General features: G+C 43.3%; 1 protein-coding gene across 1 annotated transcript in view; it reads left to right on the top strand.

Moving 5' to 3' along the window:
* Positions 1-19,826, top strand: part of LOC124778021 (caspase-1-like) — a 78,136-nt gene that overhangs the window by 42,375 nt on the left and 15,935 nt on the right. The window contains exon 3 of the mRNA XM_047253603.1: positions 14,719-14,836. Within this exon, the coding sequence (XP_047109559.1) occupies positions 14,719-14,836 (118 nt within the window). The remainder of the gene's footprint in view (positions 1-14,718; positions 14,837-19,826) is intronic.

Here is a 19,826-nt window from a genome sequence, read left to right as displayed (position 1 = left end):
CTCCCTAAACCGCTCGGCTACTCTGCGCGGCAAAACGACAGTAAAATATATATATACTGAGAGGTCAAAGTCAAAATACTTGTACTCAGAGTAGTGAACAGGGCTCGACAAGAGGTTCGCGAACTTACACCACTTACTGCCCGAACCGCCCGTTTCTGAGCCAAAAATATCCTTTTAACATGGGAAGAGTTACCCCAAACTATAATACCGTACGACATAAGCGAATGTAAATAAGCAAAGTAGACTAATTTTCGTGTCGCACGATCACTTACTTCAGATACCGTTCGGATAATAAAAATGGCAGCATTAAGCCGTTGATCAAGATCCTGAACGTGGGTTTTCCACGATAGTTTACTATCTATCTGAACACCTATAAATTTGAACTGTTCAGTTTCACTACTCATATGCCCATTCCGTGAAATTAAAACGTCGGGTTTTGTTGAATTGTGAGTTAGAAACTGTAAAAAGTGAGTCTTACTGTGATTTGACATTATTTTATTTTCTACAGTCTATGAACTTGTATCATGACCTGCACTATTTGAACTGCCAAGCTAGTGTCATCAGCAAACAGAAATATTTTAGAGTTACCTGTAATACTAGAGGGCATAGCAGTTATATAAATAAGGAACAGGAGTGGCCCCAACACTGATCCCTGGGGCACCCCACATTTGACCATAGCTCACTCAGACCCTACATCACAGTCATTCTCAACTCTGTGAATAATGACCTTTTGTTGTCTGTTTTTAAAGCATGAGGTGAACCAATTGTGAGCTACTCCCTGTTCTCTGTAGTGATCCAACTTCTGGAGCAATATTTTGTGATAAAGGGAATAAAACGCTTTAGTTAACTCAAAAAATATGCCTAGCGTCCGAAACCTTTTGTTTAACCTATCCAGTATCTCACAGACAAAAGAGAATATAGCATTTTCAGTTGTTAAACGATTTCTAAAACCGAACTGTGCATTTGTGATATAAAATGATCAATTAGCCTTACATACACAGCCTTCTCAATCGTACCAAATTCAGTCCAGTCGGCGCGTTAGATCAGCAAAATACCGAGATGGCCCTGCCCATAATGTTCCAAACGTTCTCAGTGGAGGAGAGATATGGCGACCTTGGTGGCCATGGTATGTTTGGCAAGCATGGAGGCAAGCAATAGAAACTCTTGCCACATGTGGACGAGCATTATGTTGCTGAAATGTGAGCGCAGTATTGCTTGCCATGAAGAACAACAAAACAGGGTGCAGAATATCGTCGACGTACCGCTGTGCGCTAAAGGTACTACAGATGACAAACAAAGAGGTCCTGGTATGAAAAGAAATGAAACCCCACTCCTGGTTGTCAGATGGTTCAAATGGCTCTGAGAACTATGGGACTTAACATCTGAGGTCATCAGTCCCGTAGAACTTAGAACTACTTAAATCGAACTAACCCAAGGACATCACACACATCCATGCCCGAGGCAGGATTCGAACCTGCGACCGTATCGGTCGCGCGGTTCCAGACTGAAGCGCCTAGAACCGCTGGGCCAACCCGGCCGGCCCTGGTTGTCAGGCCGTTTGGCAGGTGACAACCAGGTTGACATCCCATTGCTGTCCAGAGCGTTTTCAGGCACGTCTTCTGGCTGGAATCTCATTAGTTGGGGTAGAACTGTCTTCTGTGACGACTCCCGCTTTGTACTGTGCCCTGATGGCCAGCAAAGACGTGTTTATAGACGCCCCAGACAGTGATGGGGTACCAACCTGTCACCTGCCACATGGCCCGACAATAGGAGTGATACTCTGGGATGCCACTTCCTAGCAGGACTCCTCTGGTTGTCATATAGCGCACCTTCACATTGTAGCAGTACATCTCTTACCATGGAAGTTATTTTCTAACTTATTAACAGATGTCCTATCATTCTATCCCTTCTTCCTATCAATGTTTTCATATATTCCTTCCCTCACCGACTCTGTGGAGGACCTCCTCATTCTGTACTTTATCAATCCAACTGATTTCCACAATCGCCTGTAGCACCACATCTCAAACGCTTCGATTCTCTTCTGTTTCAGTTTTCCCATATGCTGTGCTTCAAACATGCATTCTAAGAAATTTCTTCCTCAAATTAAGGTCTATGTTTGATACTAATAGACTTCTCTTGGCCAGCAATGCCTTTTTTGTCTGTGTTAAACTGATTCTTATGTCCTCCTTGCTCCATTCATCATGCGTTGTTTTGCTGCCTATGTAGCATAATTTCTTAACTTCATCTACTTCGTAATCACCAATCCTGAAATTAAGTTTCTGCTACTTCTCATTACTTTCGTCTTTCTTCGGTTTACTCTCTATCCATATTCTCTACTCATTAGACTGTTCATTCCATTCGACAGATTTTTATCAGTCTCCTTCTCTTTCATTTAAGACAGCAATGTCATCAGGGAATTCTTTCACCTTGAATTTTAATCCTACTCTTGAGCCTTTCTTTTATTTCCGTCGTTGCTTCTTCGTTGTATAGGCTGAATAGTGGGGGAAAAAGACTACATGCCTACCTTATTTCCTTTTTAAGCTGAGCATTTCATTCTTAGTTTTAGTCTTATTCTACCTTCTTGATTCTTGTACATATTGTATTTACCTGTCTTACCCTATAGGTTACCCCTATTTTTCTCATTAAGTTCGAACATCTTGTATCTTTGACATTGTCAAACTTTTTTGTGGGTCAACAAATACTATGAACGTGTCTTGATTTTTCCTTCAGTCTTGCTCGCATTGTCAGCCACAAAGTAAGAACTGCCTCTCTAGTGCCTTTACCTTTTCTAAAGCCAAACTGATAGTCATCTAACAGATCCTCAGCTTTTTTCATTCTACTGTATATTATGCTTATCAGCAACTTCGATGCATTAGTTCTTAAGTTGTCTGCTCTTGGAATCTTGGGAATCATGTTGATGATGTTTTTGTGGAAGTCTGTTGATATATTGCCAGTCACATGTATTCTACACACCAACGTAAATAGTCGGTTTGTTGGCGCTTTCTCTAATGATTTTAGAACTTCCGATGAAATGCTGGCTATCCCTTCCGCCTTATTTGATCTTAAGTCATCCAAAGCTCTTTCAAATTGTGATTCTAATACTAGATCGTCCATCTTCTTGCGCCACGTCCTAGGACAGGTACTCCCCTTCGTAGAGGTCTTCAGTGTAACCTTTCCACCTATTCGCTGCCTCCTCCGCATTTAACAGCGGAATTGCATTGCACCCTTAATGTCACCGCCCCTGCTTTTAATTTCACCAAAGGTTACTTTTAGTTTTCTGTATCGAGAGCCAGTCCTTCCGACTATGATTCCTTTTTCAGTTTCTTGATGACTTGTATTTCTGTATTCCTGAATTTCCCAGAACATTTTTCTACTTCCTTCTCTTGCCGATCAACTGAACTTTTTCTTCTGTTACCCATGGTTTCTTCGCAGTTACCTTCCTTGTACCTGTTTTATGAATATAGACTGAAGCAGCGAGTGAAAAGTTGTACAAGTTTGGGAATCGAACCCAGTGTCCTGCTTACTAGGCAGGTGCGCTAGGCACTAAGCCACCTTGGCACAGCAGTTCATGGATTACACTGGCAAGTCTCCCTCCTCCATCCAAATTTTCACTGCTGCTCCAGTTTACTTTATATTCACCCTTAGACATGAACATAATTGCCGAGACTCTCCATGTTCTGGAATAACACCGCAGCATCGAGGGCAAATGGGCGATCCAGCCTGAAACCCAGGTGCACGTACGTAAACAAATGAAATTACTCAATTTCAGAGACTACACTAGTCTCATACAGATATGATTTTATGTATACAGACTGAAGCGACAAGTGAAGATTTGTACCAAGGTCGGGAATCGAACCCAAGTCTCCTGCTTAGTAGGAAGGTGCGTTGGCCACTAAGCTAACTTAGTGTCCAAGGCACCTGCCTAGCAAGCAGGAGACCCAGGTTCGATTTCCGGCCAAGGTACAAATTTTCACTCGCCACTTCAGTCTATATACATAAAATCATATTTGTATGAGACTGGTAAAGTCTCTTAACTCTTTCATTTTATTTCTTTGTACATACGTTTTTATTTCCAAGTTTTGTGTTTTCTCTTTTTAAAGATCTCCATTCCTCTTCAACTCATCTACTTGATGAGCTAATCATTATCACAATATCAGAATCCTCAAAGAATGCCAAGCGTACCTCTTCATTACTAGTACTTCCGTATCCCACCTTTTCGTGCATTGATACTTTCTGACAAGTCCATTAAACTTCAGCCTACTCTTCGTCATTTCTAAATGGTGATCTCAATCTGTATCTGCTTCTCGGTATCCCTTACAATCCAATATCGGATTTCGGAATCTGTGCCTGACTACGATGTATCTTCCTGTACCTCCTGGCCTTTTCCAAGTATACGCCTTCTTCTTGTCATTATTGAACAGAGTATTCGCTATTACCAGCTGCAATTTATTGCAAAACTCGGTTAGTCTTTCTCCTTATTCACTCCTAGTACAAAGACCATACTCTCCCGTAGCCGTTTCTTCACCTCCTTCACATACAACCGCATTTGAGTCCCTCATGACTATTAGATTTTCATCTCCCATTACGTAATAAATTAACCGTTCAGTATCCTCATAGACCTTCTTGTCTCTTCATCTTCAGCTCGCGTCGTCGGTATATACACCTGAACTATTGTTGACGATGTTGGTTTGCTGTCGATTGTCATGGGAACAACCCTGTCACTGAACTGTTCCCAGTGACTTACTCTGTGCCCTATCTTCCTATTCATAATAAATACAACTCCGGTTATACTATTTTCTGCTGCTGTAGAAATTCTCATACATTCGTCTGACTTGAGATCCTTGACTTCTTTCTATTTCATTTGACTGAATCCCTTCCTATCTAGACTAAGCTTCAGCATTTCCCTTTTAAGATTATCTAACTTCCACAACACGTTCAAATTTCTGATTAATTCGTAGAACGTTACCCTTTCGTTGCTCATTAAATCTTACTCTCATGATTAACTCCCCTTTGGCAGTCTCATCCCAGAGATCCGATTGAAGGACTAGTCTGAAATCTTTTGCCAACGGAGAGATCATCATGACACTTTTTCAATTACAAAATCCTATGTTGTGTCTTTTACACGGTCCATGAGTGATGCATAACTTTTCGTAGTCCAACAATAGTTCTTCAATTACCTTCCCATCCTTTGCTTGCTAATATGATACTTTCCCAAACATTGTGCTTTAACTAGCAGCCTGACCCTACGTAGAACGCTTTAAACTATAATTTCTGTCTCATTCATCTTACTTTAATACCATGAGACTGGCTATCATTTCATCTTGTATGGCTGTACTTCCATAGGCCAAAAATATGTTGGCGCTAGGTAGGTCCCCTCACTCTCGTGTACATACAACGAATTATAGCGTACAAAGCACTGTGCTTCTTCCAGTTCTTCGTTTTCTGACAAAGCGTCAACTACACATAACGTTGTTGTTGTTGTTGTCTTCAGTCCTGAGACTGGTTTGATGCAGCTCTCCATGCTACTCTATCCTGTGCAAGCTTCTTCATCTCCGAGTACTTACTGCAACCTACATCCTTCTGAATCTGCTTGTGTATTCATCTCTTGGTCTCCCTCTACGATTTTTACCCTCCACGCTGCCCTCCAATGCAAAATTTGTGATCCCTTGATGCCTCAGAACATGTCCTACCAACCGGTCCCTTCTTCTTGTCAAGTTGTGCCACAAACTCCTCTTCTCCCCAATTCTATTCAATACCTCCTCATTAGTTATGTGATCTACCCATCTAATCTTCAACATTCTTCTGTAGCACCACATTTCGAAAGCTTCTATTCTGTTCTTGTCCAAACTATTTATCGTCCATGTTTCACTTCCATACATGGCTACACTCCATACAAATAATTTCAGAAACGACTTCCTGACACTTAAATCTATACTCGATGTTAACAAATTTCTCTTCTACAGAAACGCTTTCCTTGCCATTGCCAGTCTACTTTTTATGTCCTCTCTACTTCGACCATCATCAGTTATTTTTCTCCCCAAATAGCAAAACTCCTTTACTACTTTAAGTGTCTCATTTCGTAATCTAATTCCTCAGCATCCCCCGACTTAATTCGACTACATTCCATTATCCTCGTTTTGCTTTTGTTGATGTTCATCTTGTATCCTCCTTTCAAGACACTGTCCATTCCGTTCAACCGCTCTTCCAAGTCCTTTGCTGTCTCTGACAGAATTACAATGTCATCGGCGTATCTCAACGTTTTTATTTCTTCCCCATGGACTTTAATACCTACTCCGAATTTTTCTTTTGTTTCCTTTACTGCTTGCTCAATATACATATTGAATAACATCGGGGACAGGCTACAACCCTGTCTCACTCCCTTCCCAACCACTGCTTCCCTTTCTTGCCCATCGACTCTTATAACTGCCATCTGGTTTCTGTACAAACTGTAAGTAGCCTTTCACTCCCTGTATTTTACCCCTGCCACCTTCAGAATTTGAAAGAGAGTATTCCAGTCAGCATTGTCGAAAGCTTTCTCTAAGTCTACACATAACGTATTTACTGTTAAATACGCTCCACATCCACCCACACTAACTTCCGTGTACCTTTCGGTGTTACATACTTCGCGTCGAGTGTACGGGACTTTGCGTCTAGTTAACATGGCTTTTACCAACATTTGGGACATACCAGGTGTCATTACCGTTTTTCTGGTAGTAAAATCTACACGAAATGATGTTCCACCTAGCTATAATGTAAGCTGTTCCAAAACGACTTAGGCCTAATGCTTTCCTGTGAAATCCAGTCCAAGTATGCCAATACGAGGAAGTAGTTCCATTCAATCCCGGAAGTCATCCGCGCCGAAGTAAGCTAATGAATACTACCCGTACCTCTTCCACTCAATCCCCAATGAGGCGGATCACGTTTCTCATATTAGGTACACCTTGCCTTGCTATTTGATCCCGTATCCAGTAAAAATTTACGTGGCCTTGTTCCTGCAAACCTGATTAAGAAATAGTCTGCCATTGATCCAGCACTCAGATACCCTGTATTCCCAATTACTGAGAACACTGCACAGTGGCCGCACCGTTCCCGTTTCAGCTTAATGCGAGGACATGGGCTCTGTCCAGAGACCATCTTCCTTGAGCTTGTGGAAACCTAAGCAAACATTCTCGGTCATGCTGACTGACCAGCTTTCTAACATTTACCGCACTGAGGTTTTCTGCGATTTCGCCAACTGTGAACAACTTCACCACAATGAAAGCAGACCTTTTCCGCTATAAAGACCACGTTCCTTTAATTTTCCTGGTCACTTATTAGTCTCCGCTGACACTCTGCAGTTGTTACTCCTTCATTCAAGATCTGTAGGAGCTCCACTCGTGCCTTATGTGAAATTTCGGCTTAAAAATTCCACAAAAAACTGTCTAACCTCCTCTGTTCTGCTTCCTTTTGAATGAGCCTGTTGGTGATGTTGCGTGTTGACTTTCAGTTTCCTGATTTCATCGAAGAAAAGTCTACAGGTCTACAGACTCTCCGTCTTTCTGCACTGTACCAGTAAAGAGTTCGCTATAAAACTTCTGCACCGTTCCACCAACTGCTCCTAGAAGTTGTATAGCAACTTTTTAGCGGTCCATTACATGCGACCTCGCAACCCCTGACAGCTTTAATCGAGTCATACTTAGCTGCTGTTCTTCATTCCAAACCACCTGCCCCCTATACCAATTCTTCAGCTGTCGATAAGTTGTCTATGAAAGTAAAAATATCTTCCTCTGAGCTAAGCGAAAAAGGCGTTCCTTAATAAGCGGCACTGGTCTCCAGAACAGCGCAGGAGGGGGGGGGGGGGGGGGGGGGGGGGGAGGGGGGGGGGGGGAGGGGGCATGTCATATGCAGACTGTTCCCTTCTGTTCTCCTCAAGACTTCCAAGTTCTTTATGTAACTCTTAATTATCAGCTTGCATTTGAGCAACCTGATACAGATCTATATCTACATCTACATGGATACTCTGCAAATCACATTTAAGTGCCTGGCAGAGGCATCATCGAACCACCTTCACAATTCTCTATATTCCAATCTCGTATAGCGCGCGGAAAGAAAGAACACCTGTATCTTTCCGTACGAGCTCTGATTTCCTTATTTTGTCGTGGTGATCGATCCGCCCTATGTAGGTCGGTGTCAGCAAAATATTTTCGCATTCTGAGGAGAAATCTGGTGACTGGAATTTCGGGAGAAGGTTTTGTCGCAACGAAAAACGCCTATCTTTTAATGATTTCCAGCCCAAACCCTGTATCATTTCTGTTGTATTGGCAGAAGAGCCAGTACGTGTTACTAGTGGAGGCCGAAATGCACGTGTTATAGCTCGTGCAGGCTGGGGTGAGGAGGGAAGGACTATACTGACGTGAGGTCTGGAACATGACAAGGAATTAGAATTCAGAAAGTGGACGTAATTAGTTTCATACTTAACTTTAATCCATTAATGATGAGAGTCGCTCTTGACGGTACATGATTCACAATATTATCTGTTCAGAATACATTCTTGAAGAATATGGCGCCTTGCTAGGTCGTAGCAAATGACGTAGCTGAAGGCTATGCTAAACTGTCGTCTCTGCAAATGATAAAGTATATAGACGGTGAACCATCGGTAGAAAAGTCGGCTGTACAACTGGGGCGAGTGCTAGTGAGTCTCTCTAGACCTGCCGTGTGGCGGCGCTCGGTCTACAGTCACTGACAGTGGCGACTCGCGGGTCCGACGTATACCAACGGACCGCGGCCGACTTAAAGGCTACCACCTAGCAAGTGTGGTGTCTGGCGGTGACACCACGTTTTCTGTGACACTCTCTCTCATATTTCGTGATAATACAAAACGTGCTGCCATTCTTTGAACTTTTACGATGTACTCCGTCACTCCTACCTGGTAAGGATCCCACACCGCGCAGCAGCATTCTAAAAGAGGACGGACAAGCGTAGTGTAGGCAGTCTCCTTAGTAGGTCTGTTACATTTTCTAAGTGTCCTGCCAACAAAACGCAGCCTTTGGTTAAATGGTTCAAATGGCTCTGAGCACTATGGGACTTAACTTCTGAGGTCGTCAGTCCCCTAGAACTTAGAACTACTTAAACCTAACTAACCTAATGACATCACACACACCCATGCCCGAGGCAGGATTCGAACCTGCGACCGTAGCAGTCGCGCGGTTCCAGATTGTAGCGCCTAGAACCGCTCGACCACCCGGGCCGGCGCAGTCTTTGGTTAGCCTTCCCCACAACATTTTCTATGTGTTCCTTCCAGTTTAAGTTGTTCGTAATTGTAATATCTAGGTATTTAGTTGAATTTAAGGCTTTTAGATTAGACTGATTTATCGTGTAACCGAAGTTTAACGAGTTCCTTTTAGTACTCCTGTGGGTGACCTCATAGTTTTCGTTATTTAGGGTCAACTGCCACTTTTCGCACCATTCAGATATTTTTTCTAACTCGTTTTGCAGTTTGTTTTGATCTTCTGATGACTGTATTAGGCAATAAACGACAGCGTCATCTGTAACCAACCGGATACGGCTACTCAGATTGTCTCCCAAATCGTTTATATAGATAAGGAACAGCAAAGGGCCTACAACGATACCTTGGGGAACGCCAGAAATCACTTCTGTTTTACTCGATGACTTTTCGTCAATTACTACGAACTGTGACCTCTCTGACAGGAAATCGCAAATCCAGTCACATAACTGAGACGATATTCCATAAGCACGTTTACTACGATCCGCTTGTGTGGTACAGTGTCAAAACCCTTCCCGTAATCCAGGAATACGGAATCGATCTGAAATCCCTTGTCAATAGCACTCAGCACTTCATGAGAATAAAGAGCTAGTTGTGTTTCACAAGAACGATGTTTTCTAAACCAATGTTGACTGTGTGTCAATAGACCGTTTCCTTCGAGGTAATTAATAATGTTCGAACACAATATATGTTCTAAAATCCTGCTGCATATCGACGTTAACGATACGGGCCTGTAATTTAGTGGATTACTCCTACTACCTTCCTTGAATATTGGTGTGACCTGTGCAGCTTTCCAGTCTTTGGGTACGGATCTTGATCGTTGAAACCTTTCACTCTGGCGCCATTTTGATTACTGTCTGTTACTACCAAAAGCACAAATGAACAATACCCAAAGGAGGGGAAGGGTAACCACCATGCAAGCACAAACAGAAAACTAGAGTTAGTAACTTACTTGTTACCTTCCATTGCTCTTGCCATCGTTGCTCCTCGATGCTGCAAATGTCGAATCACTATTTCCGTCTCCATCAATATTTCTGACATCACTGAGGGTGGAGAGTGGCGGATCAGAATGAGTGAGAAGCTGCACATATGTATTCATTGGACAAACATATTGTACTAGAAATGACATGTGATTACATCTTCACGCAGTTTGGGTGCATAGATCCTGAGAAATCAGTACCCAGAACAACCACCTCTGGCCGTAATAACGGCCTTGATACGCCTGGGCATTGAGTCAAACAGAGCTTGGATGGCGTGTACAGGCACAGCTGCCCATGCAGCTTCAACACGATAGCACAGTTCATCAAGAGTAGTGACTGGCGTATTGTGACGAGCCAGTTGCTCGGCCACCCCTGACCAGACATCTTCAATTGGTGTGAGATCTGGAGAATGTGCTGGCCAGGACAGCAGTCGAACATTTTCTGTATCCAGAAAGGCCCGTACAGGACCTGCAACATGCGAGCGTGCATTATCATGCTGAAATGTACAGTTTCACAGGGATCGAATGAAAGGTAGAAACACGAGTCGTAACACATCGGAAATTTAACGTCCACTGTTCAAAGTACCGTCAATGCGAACAAGAGGTGACCGAGACGTGTAACCAATGGCACCCCATACCATCACACCGGGTGATAGTCCATGCTACTGCAAACGTCGTCGAACTGTTCGTGTAGATAGTTGTTGTCTTGCAAACGTCCCCATGTGTTGACTCAAGGATCGAGTCGAGACGTGGCTGCACGATCACTTACAGCAATGAGGATAAGATGCCTGTCATCTCGACTGCTAGCGAAACGAGGCCGTTGGGATCCAGTACGGCATTCCGTATTACCCCCATGAACCCACCGGTTCCATATTCTGCTAACAGTCATTGGATCTCGACCAACGCGAGCAGCAATGTCGCGATACGATAAACCGCAATCGCGATAGGCTACAATCCGATCTTTATCAAAGTCGGAAACGTGATGGTGTGCATTTCTCCTCCTTACGAGGCATCACAACAACGTTTCACCAGGCAACGCCGGTCAAGTGCTGTTTGTGTATGAGAAATCGGTTGGAAACTTTCCTCATGTCAGCACGTTGTATGTGTCGCCACCGGCGCCACCCTTGTGTGAATGCTCTGAAAAGCTAATCATAAACAAATCCCAGCATTTTCTTCTTGTCGGTCAAATTTCGCGTCTGTAGTACGCCATCTTCGTGGTGTAGCAATTTTAATGGCTAGTAGTGTATTACAAGCCCAAGCTCTCACGTGACGGTGCTTAGAAGGTGGACATTACCTAAAGATCGGCAGCGTGAAGCATTGTCGTATGATGCTATCTACTGTTAGGCTCAGTTCTGAGACGACCTTGTGTAGTCAGTGGTCCCAGTTGTGGGTGAGCAACTTCAGAGCTGATGCAGCCGCCCGCACAGCCGTGGCAACTGACGAGTGCAGACATCCAGAGAACAAACCCCAGACCGGCAGCTGGCAGACCGTGGCTGGCAGTCGCCCATTGGTTTGGTGGCTGGGTGGTCCTCATTCCGGTTGTTCCATCAGGCTGCGGTTGCACCCCTAGCAGGTGGTCAAGTCAGGATGACGCCCTGGCGGCAGTGACCGATGACGAACCTGGCCTAATGACCAATATTTATACTCGGCATAGTGGACTTTTTGTTGTGCCTGCATGTTGAAATGCTCCTGGTTATGGTAAGCATCAGGAGAAAGTAGTGGCAGGTGGACGGCCAGGCGCAACACTGGGCTAGGGGCTCGCTTCACGGCAGACAGCCCATCCACCTAGGCTTCTGTCTTTACAAAGGGTGCAAATGGTTCAAATGGCTCTGAGCGCTGTGGGACTTAACATCTATGGTCATCAGTTCCCTAGAACTTAGAACTACTTAAACCTAAATAACCTAAGTACATCACACAACACCCAGTCACCACGAGGCAGAGAACTTTACATAGGGGATGTCAGCACTAGCCCTTATTTAGATCAAGAATAAAGATTCAAGAAAACTTATTAGCCTTTGATCATACGAAGTAATAAATGAAGGTCGACTTGGTATTGGCGCATTCATCTGTAACGACAGATTTCTCGGAGTGAGATGTTGGAAAAAATTAATTTTTCTGTGTTATTGGTGTTGTTGTTGTGATCTTGATGCAGCTGTCACGCTAGTCCGTCCTGAGAAAATCGCTTCAACTCTGTACTGTTACTGCAATCTACAGCCGGCCGGTGTGGCCGTGCGGTTCTAGGCGCTTCAGTCTGGAACCGTGTGACCGCTGCGGTCACAGGTTCGAATCCTGCCTTGGGCATGGATGTGTGTGATGTCCTTAGGTTAGTTAGGTTTAAGTAGTTCTAAGATCTAGGGGACTGGTGACCACAGATGTCAAGTCCCATAGTGGTCAGAGCCATTTATTTGAACCATTTTGTAATCTACATCCATTTCAAAGTGTTTCCTGTAGTCAAACCACGGTTTCTCTGTAACAGTTTTTCCCCACAGAGTTCCCTCCATTACCAAATGAACTACTCCTTGATAACAAAGAAAGTGTTCTGTCGAATTAATCCTTGCTTTAGACCAGTTGTGTCATACATCTATTTTTCCCCTATGTAATTCATTAGTTATTCGATCTACACACAGAGCCTTCAGCATGTAATTCTCTCATCATCACCTCATTTAATTCAACAACATTCCATTACCGACTGTAACGCTGGAAATGCATATCCTCCTATTTCCATCTGTTGTACTATAAATTTTTTTCCTTGTTTTGTTACCTGAAGATATGACATTTCTGTGTCTTTGTGTATTGTAATTGTTATATATATGATTGGTTTGTTTTGTAAATATTATTTATTTTTACGCTGGGTCTGGCCTAGGGGAAACTATGCTATCGAACGATTACATCGATAGGTCATGTGGAGAACCAAAGTGTTTAGGATCTTTGGTAGTGTTAACTCTGCCACATGGAGCGCGGGCAGAGAGAGTCTGGCTGGAGTAGGGCGGTGGAGCAGGTGTATTGTGTGACGCTCCGCCACACACCGTCAGGTGGCTTGCGGAGTATGGATGTAGATGTAGATTTGCCGCGCTCTCGGGGTTTGACAGCATGTAATTGCGCTCGACTTGCTATGATAGTTTCTGACACGGTGTCGCGGACGGGAAGCATTAGCTGGCGCACATCAAGAGCCCGTTTCGCCTGGTGACAGTGTCGAGAAGGAGGCGCGCCAACATCCAGCTTCTGCAACAGCGGCGGCCGACAGTGAGTGACTGTCGTCACCTCCTCGATCGACTACTTCAAACCTTCAATCAACCAACAAGCAAGACTAAAAGCACGTCAAGTTTTAGAACTGTATGGCAGACCTCAGCTTTTCAAACGGTTGCACAATTTCAAAGTTCAGTTAAAGTATTCATAGCTGGCTACAATATTTATATTACACAAGTAGAAATTAAGAGTGCGAGTTTTGTTACCATATTTTAGCTTACCTGTGACTGCAGCTCAGCTTGGTACGTACTAAATTTTACTATTGTTAATTGTTCAGAATCATTTAATTCAAATTCAAAGTTAAATCTCTTATTTCTAAATAACGTAGATTCAAGTAGCTTTTGAAATGATTGTTGAGGTAGCGCAAGACTAACCATATTTTACTGAATTTCGTAGTGCTTCAGAAACAAAGTTCACTATTAATTTCAGTCACTAAATTAACTTCTAATTTTCTGGTTTTATTAGTTCTTTTGCTAAATTAAGTCAGAGTGTAGCGAAATTTATTACTTCTGACAAACATTCAGTTTTCACACAACATGTGTCAACCTTCAGTTACCACGCTTTTAGTGCTAATTATATGTGCATTAATCTTTCATTTTCAGTTATTATAGTAGTTGTCCATAGGACTGGCGACCGTAATTTTCCCCAAATGTCAAATATCTAATTAACGCCAGTTAATCGTTAACGTAACGACCGCACATTTACTTACTTTATTAACTTTACCCCTTCTCAAAATTAATTTCCACCAATTTCATTTGAATTTGTCCTTTCATTTAGATGTAACCCTTTCCTCCCTCTTTACCGACAGGTTAACTTCGGTGACGATTGCTTTTCCCAAATTTCCATTAGGTACACGGGGTTTAATTTTTACTGTCATTAAGGCCGATAAGTGAGGGGGAGGTTACACTACGATTTGCTTTTGTTGATGTTCATCTTATAACTTCTTTTTCAAGATACTATCCATTCCATTCAAATGATTTTGCTACGCCTCTGCCATCTCTAAAAGAACTGCAGTACCATCGGCCAACCTTAAATTTTTTGTTTCTTCTCTCTATACTCTAATTCATTTCCCGAATTTCTCTCTGGTTTGCTATATTGCTTGTTCAATGTAAAGAATGAATAACATGTTGTAAAAACGACTGAGCGTCAATATCCTCTCTGTTACATACTGCAGAATCATCAGATCACCTGCTTACGCTATAAATTTTGGCTGAGCTGTTTTTGGTTGCAGGCAAGTAGAGGACGGGGCCTTGATCTCGGCGTGAACATAAGCAACATCATTACCGACGCCCCGGACGCGGGCCATGGTTCTTACGCCGACGTACTAGTCTCGTACTCTGCATTTGAAGGTATGTCACGAACTGGACCATTTTCGTTTGAAACAATGGAAGATCTACATTTATAAATCGCTGTCTCGGAACCCGATACTAGGCGCAGGCTGTCTATTCAGTCGTTCCCAGGAGCAACAGAGTTTAGATTTTTAATATTTCGAGCAATTTTTGCGTGAATTTAAAAATTTAAAATGCTGTCATAATCCATTCGCTAAAAGGTATAATGTTACACTACTGGCCATTAAAATTGCTACACCAAGAAGATATGCAGATGATAAACGGATATTCATTGGCCGAATATATTATACTAGAACTGACATGTGATTACATTTTCACGCAATTTGGGTGCATAGAATCTGAGAGATCAGTACCCAGAACAACCAACTCTGGCCGTAATAACGGCATTGATACGTCTAGGCGTTGAGTCAAGCAGAGCTTGGATGGCGTGTACAGGTACAGCTGCCCATGCAGCTTCAACACGATACCACAGTTCATCAAGAATAGTGCCTGGTGTATTGTGACGAGCCAGTTGCTCGGCCACCATTGACCAGACATTTTCAAATGGTATGAGATCTGGAGAATGTGCTGACCAGGGCAGCAGTCTAACAGTTTCTGTGTCCAGAAAGGCCCGTACAGTACCCGGAACAAGCGGTCGTGCATTATCCTGCTGAAGTGTGGGGTTTCGCAGGGATCGAATGAAGGGTAGAGCCACGGGTGGTAACATATCTGAAATGGAACGTCCACTGTTCGAAGTGCCGTTAATGCGACCAACAGGTGACCGAGACTTGTAACCCATGGCACCCCATACCATCACGCCGGGTGATACGCCAGTACGACGATGAGGAATACACGCTTCCAATGCGTGTTCACCGCGATGTCGCCAAACACCGATGCGACCATCATGATGTAGGAAACAGAACCTGGTTTCATCTGAAAAAATGACGTTTTGTCATTCGTGCACCCAGGTTCGTCGTTGAGTACACCATCGCAGGCGCTCCTATCTGTGATGCAGCGTCAAGGTAACCGCAACCTTGGTCTCCGAGCTGATAGTCGATGTTGCTGCAAACGTCGTCGAACTGTTCGTGCAGATGGTTGTTGTCTTGCAAACGTCCTCAGGTATCGATATGTGGCTGCACAATCCGTTACAGCCATGCGGATAAGATGCCTGTCATCTCGACTGCTAGTGATACGAGGTCGTTCGGATCCAGCACGGCGTTCCGTATTACACCCCCCCCCCTCCCCCCCCCTGAACCCACCGATTCCATATTCTGCTAACAGTCTTGGATGTCGACCGACGTGAGCGGCAATGTCGCGATACGATAAACCACAATCGCGATAGGCTACAATCCCACCCCATCAACGTCGTAAACATGACAATACGCATTTCTCCTCCTTACACGAGGCATTGCAACAAAGTTTCACCAGATAACGCCGGTCAAGTGCTGTTTGTGTATGAGAAATGTGTTGAAAATTTCCTCATGTCAGCCGGCGCCAACCTTGTGTGAATGCTCTGAAAAGCTAATCATTTGCATATCACAGCATCTTCTTCCTGTCAGTTAAATTTCGCGTCTGTAGCACGTCATTCTCGTGGTGTAGCAATTTTAATGGCCAGTAGTGTATGTTAAAAATTTAACACAATAAGACAAGTATTACGATTATAAACCGTGTGTTTGTCTTGCGGGAGCCTAATTGCCGCTGCGCAAATAACACGATTACATCTTGAGTTATTTGAGAATGAGACGCTACGGTCGCAGGTTCGAACCTGCCTCGGGCATGGATGTGTGTGATGTCCTTAGGTTAGTTAGGTTTAAGTAGTTCTAAGCTCTATGGGTCTGATGATCTCAGAAGTTAAGTCCCATAGTGCTCAAAGCCATTTGAACCATTTAAGAATGAGAGCTCATCGCGACTTCCAACAAATTTTCACATAATTTCAAACATTTACGAAACATTTTCCCTCTGACATTCCCTCCCCCCTCTCGCCCTCCCCCCCCACCCACACACAAAAAGATGGAAGGGAAAAAGTTTATCGCTTACTATGTTTTCGCTGTTTGTGCAGTCAGACTTGAGCATCAGCCATGACATTTTAAATTGCTAATTCTTTACCACCCACTGTATCTGCAACACAGTTTGCAGCGTACCTGCAAAATTATATTGTTCTGTGACTCTTAGTTCAGAAGATACCACGTCAGAAACTTTTAGATGCTTGAAAAACTAACTTTTCCATAAAACGGCACGCAGTAAAATTTCAGTCTCAGGCATAACGTTTTCATTTATTACTTCTTTGCTACTAATTCTATTCGCAACATATTTTGCAGGCAATATCCATATTTATATAGTTGAATGTACCTGCAAAATTATACCTTTCTACGCCACATTGAAACGGACGAAAATCTAGGTTTTGCTTAAAAAGGAGCGCAAACTATCCACACTGTATTCATCCAATGTCTCATAATGAGAGAACTACATCTACATTGATACTCCGCAAGCCACCCAACGGTGTGTGGCGGAGGGCACTTTACGTGCCACTGTCATTACCTCCCTTTCCTGTTCCAGTCGCGTATGGTTCGCGGGAAGAACGACTGTCTGAAAGCCTCCGTGCGCGCTCTAATCTCTCTAATTTTACATTCGTGATCTCCTCGGGAGGTATAAGTAGGGGGAAGCAATATATTCGATACCTCATCCAGAAACGCACCCTCTCGAAACCTGGCGAGCAAGCTACACCGCGATGCAGAGCGCCTCTCTTGCAGAGTCTGCCACTTGAGTTTATTAAACATCTCCGTAACGCTATCACGGTTACCAAATAACCCTGTGACGAAACGCGCCGCTCTTCTTTGGATCTTCTTTATCTCCTCCGTCAGACCGATCTGGTACGGATCCCACACTGATGAGCAATACTCAAGTATAGGTCGAATGAGTGTTTTGTAAGCCACCTCCTTTGTTGATGGACTACATTTTCTAAGCACTCTCCCAATGAATCTCAACCTGGTACCCGCCTTACCAACAATTAATTTTATATGATCATTCCACTTCAAATCGTTCCGCACGCATACTCCCAGATATTTTACAGAAGTAACTGCTACCAGTGTTTGTTCCGCTATCATATAATCATACAATAAAGGATCCTTCTTTCTATGTATTCGCAATACATTACATTTGTCTATGTTAAGGGTCAGTTGCCACTCCCTGCACCAAGTGCCTATCCGCTGCAGATCTTCCTGCATTTCGCTACAATTTTCTAATGCTGCAACTTCTCTGTATACTACAGCATCATCCGCGAAAAGCCGCATGGAACTTCCGACACTATCTACTAGGTCATTTATATATATTGTGAAAAGCAATGGTCCCATAACACTCCCCTGTGGCACGCCAGAGGTTACTTTAACGTCTGTAGACGTCTCTCCATTGATAACAACATGCTGTGTTCTGTTTGCTAAAAACTCTTCAATCCAGCCACACAGCTGGTCTGATATCCCGTAGGCTCTTATTTTGTTTAACAGGCGACAGTGCGGAACTGTATCGAACGCCTTCCGGAAGTCAAGAAAAATAGCGTCTACCTGGGAGCCTGTATCTAATATTTTCTGGGTCTCATGAACAAATAACCTATCGACTTCCAACAAACTTCACACATAATTTCAAGCCTTTCCTAAATTTTTCTCGCTTACATGATTGAAGTCAAATATTTAACACGCTGAATGATTTGTAAAGCAATCAGACGTTTGAAGCTATTTTATACATTGGAGTTCGATTTTTTAAAGAATTGGGAGTTTACCGGTTCTTCACTAACACAGCATACACTGATTCTTAGCCATATGACAGATTAAATTTGTGTACCTCACTGGGAATGAAACACACACAGATCAAATTGGCTCAAATGGCTCTGAGCACTATGCGACTTAACTTCTGAGGTCATCAGTCGCCTAGACATCACACACATCTATGCCCGAGGCAGGATTCGAACCTGCGATTGTAGCGGTCGCTCGGTTCCAGACTGTAGCGCCTAGAACCGCACGGCCAGTCCGGCTGGCACACACACATCGATTGTAATGTTCTCTGATACTTTGGAAGTGACTTTAATTGGAAAATATCTGTGAAATCATTACAAAAACTAAGGTAAATGCACTGAAATACCCTTTATACAGCGCATATTAGATTCATGACAATATTCAAGTGACGGTAATTACGGAATTGTGCATTATGCTTTAAATAACTGAGTATAACAAAAACAATCCCTAAAATTTAATAGTTCAGTTATTACGAGTTGCGGAGGCTTTGCTATATTACCTGGTGGTAGTTTTTGTGTTTAGCTCAGCAGCATTGCTCTTAAGAAATCAATGGTACACACTACATATGACTACGAGCATTCACTATCGAGTGAAGGCGTCAGGTGACTCTGAACGTCGTGACACTAAATTAAAGATGATACGGATTTGTCCCTGGATTTGTTCCCGGCATGCGGTTTTATTAGAGCCCATGAAACTTAAATGGTGATTGCTGAAATATCGTGACAAACGAGTTGTAGAACAATCATATCGCAAACCTGTTTTCTGACTGCCATTATAAGCCAATATGAAGCTCAGGGAGCTAGTGGTACCCATCTTTCTTCATAGGAATGTTGTATATTCCTTGCCAAATGTGACTGAGTATTGCCGTTCTAAAGTACAACAAGTGGAATAGATAGGAAGCTCAGTACCACTGGCTCTGAAACTCCTCATAAAAGTGGTTGCTGTCTGTACTGCCGTTAATCTGTGTGAGTCAACATCATAAACACATCAAAAAAAGTTTTGCATCACCTCAGCTCCAAGAGTTTCGAAACCTGTGCAAAAAATTGGCATAGAGATCAATATAAACATCATTTCCGCCCTTTTTATTGCTCACCAAAACCACACACTGCATGCTGTACCACCATACAGCGACACCTTCAGAGGTGGTGGTCCAGATTTCTGTACACACCAGTACCACTAATACCCAGTAGCACGTTCTCTTGCATTGATGAGTGCGTGTATTCGTC

The sequence above is a fragment of the Schistocerca piceifrons genome, chromosome 1 (assembly GCF_021461385.2).
Source record: "Schistocerca piceifrons isolate TAMUIC-IGC-003096 chromosome 1, iqSchPice1.1, whole genome shotgun sequence".
Lineage (NCBI taxonomy): Eukaryota > Metazoa > Arthropoda > Insecta > Orthoptera > Acrididae > Schistocerca > Schistocerca piceifrons.
Note: the sequence above shows the minus strand (reverse complement) of the source record. Positions and strands in the feature narration are given on the sequence as shown.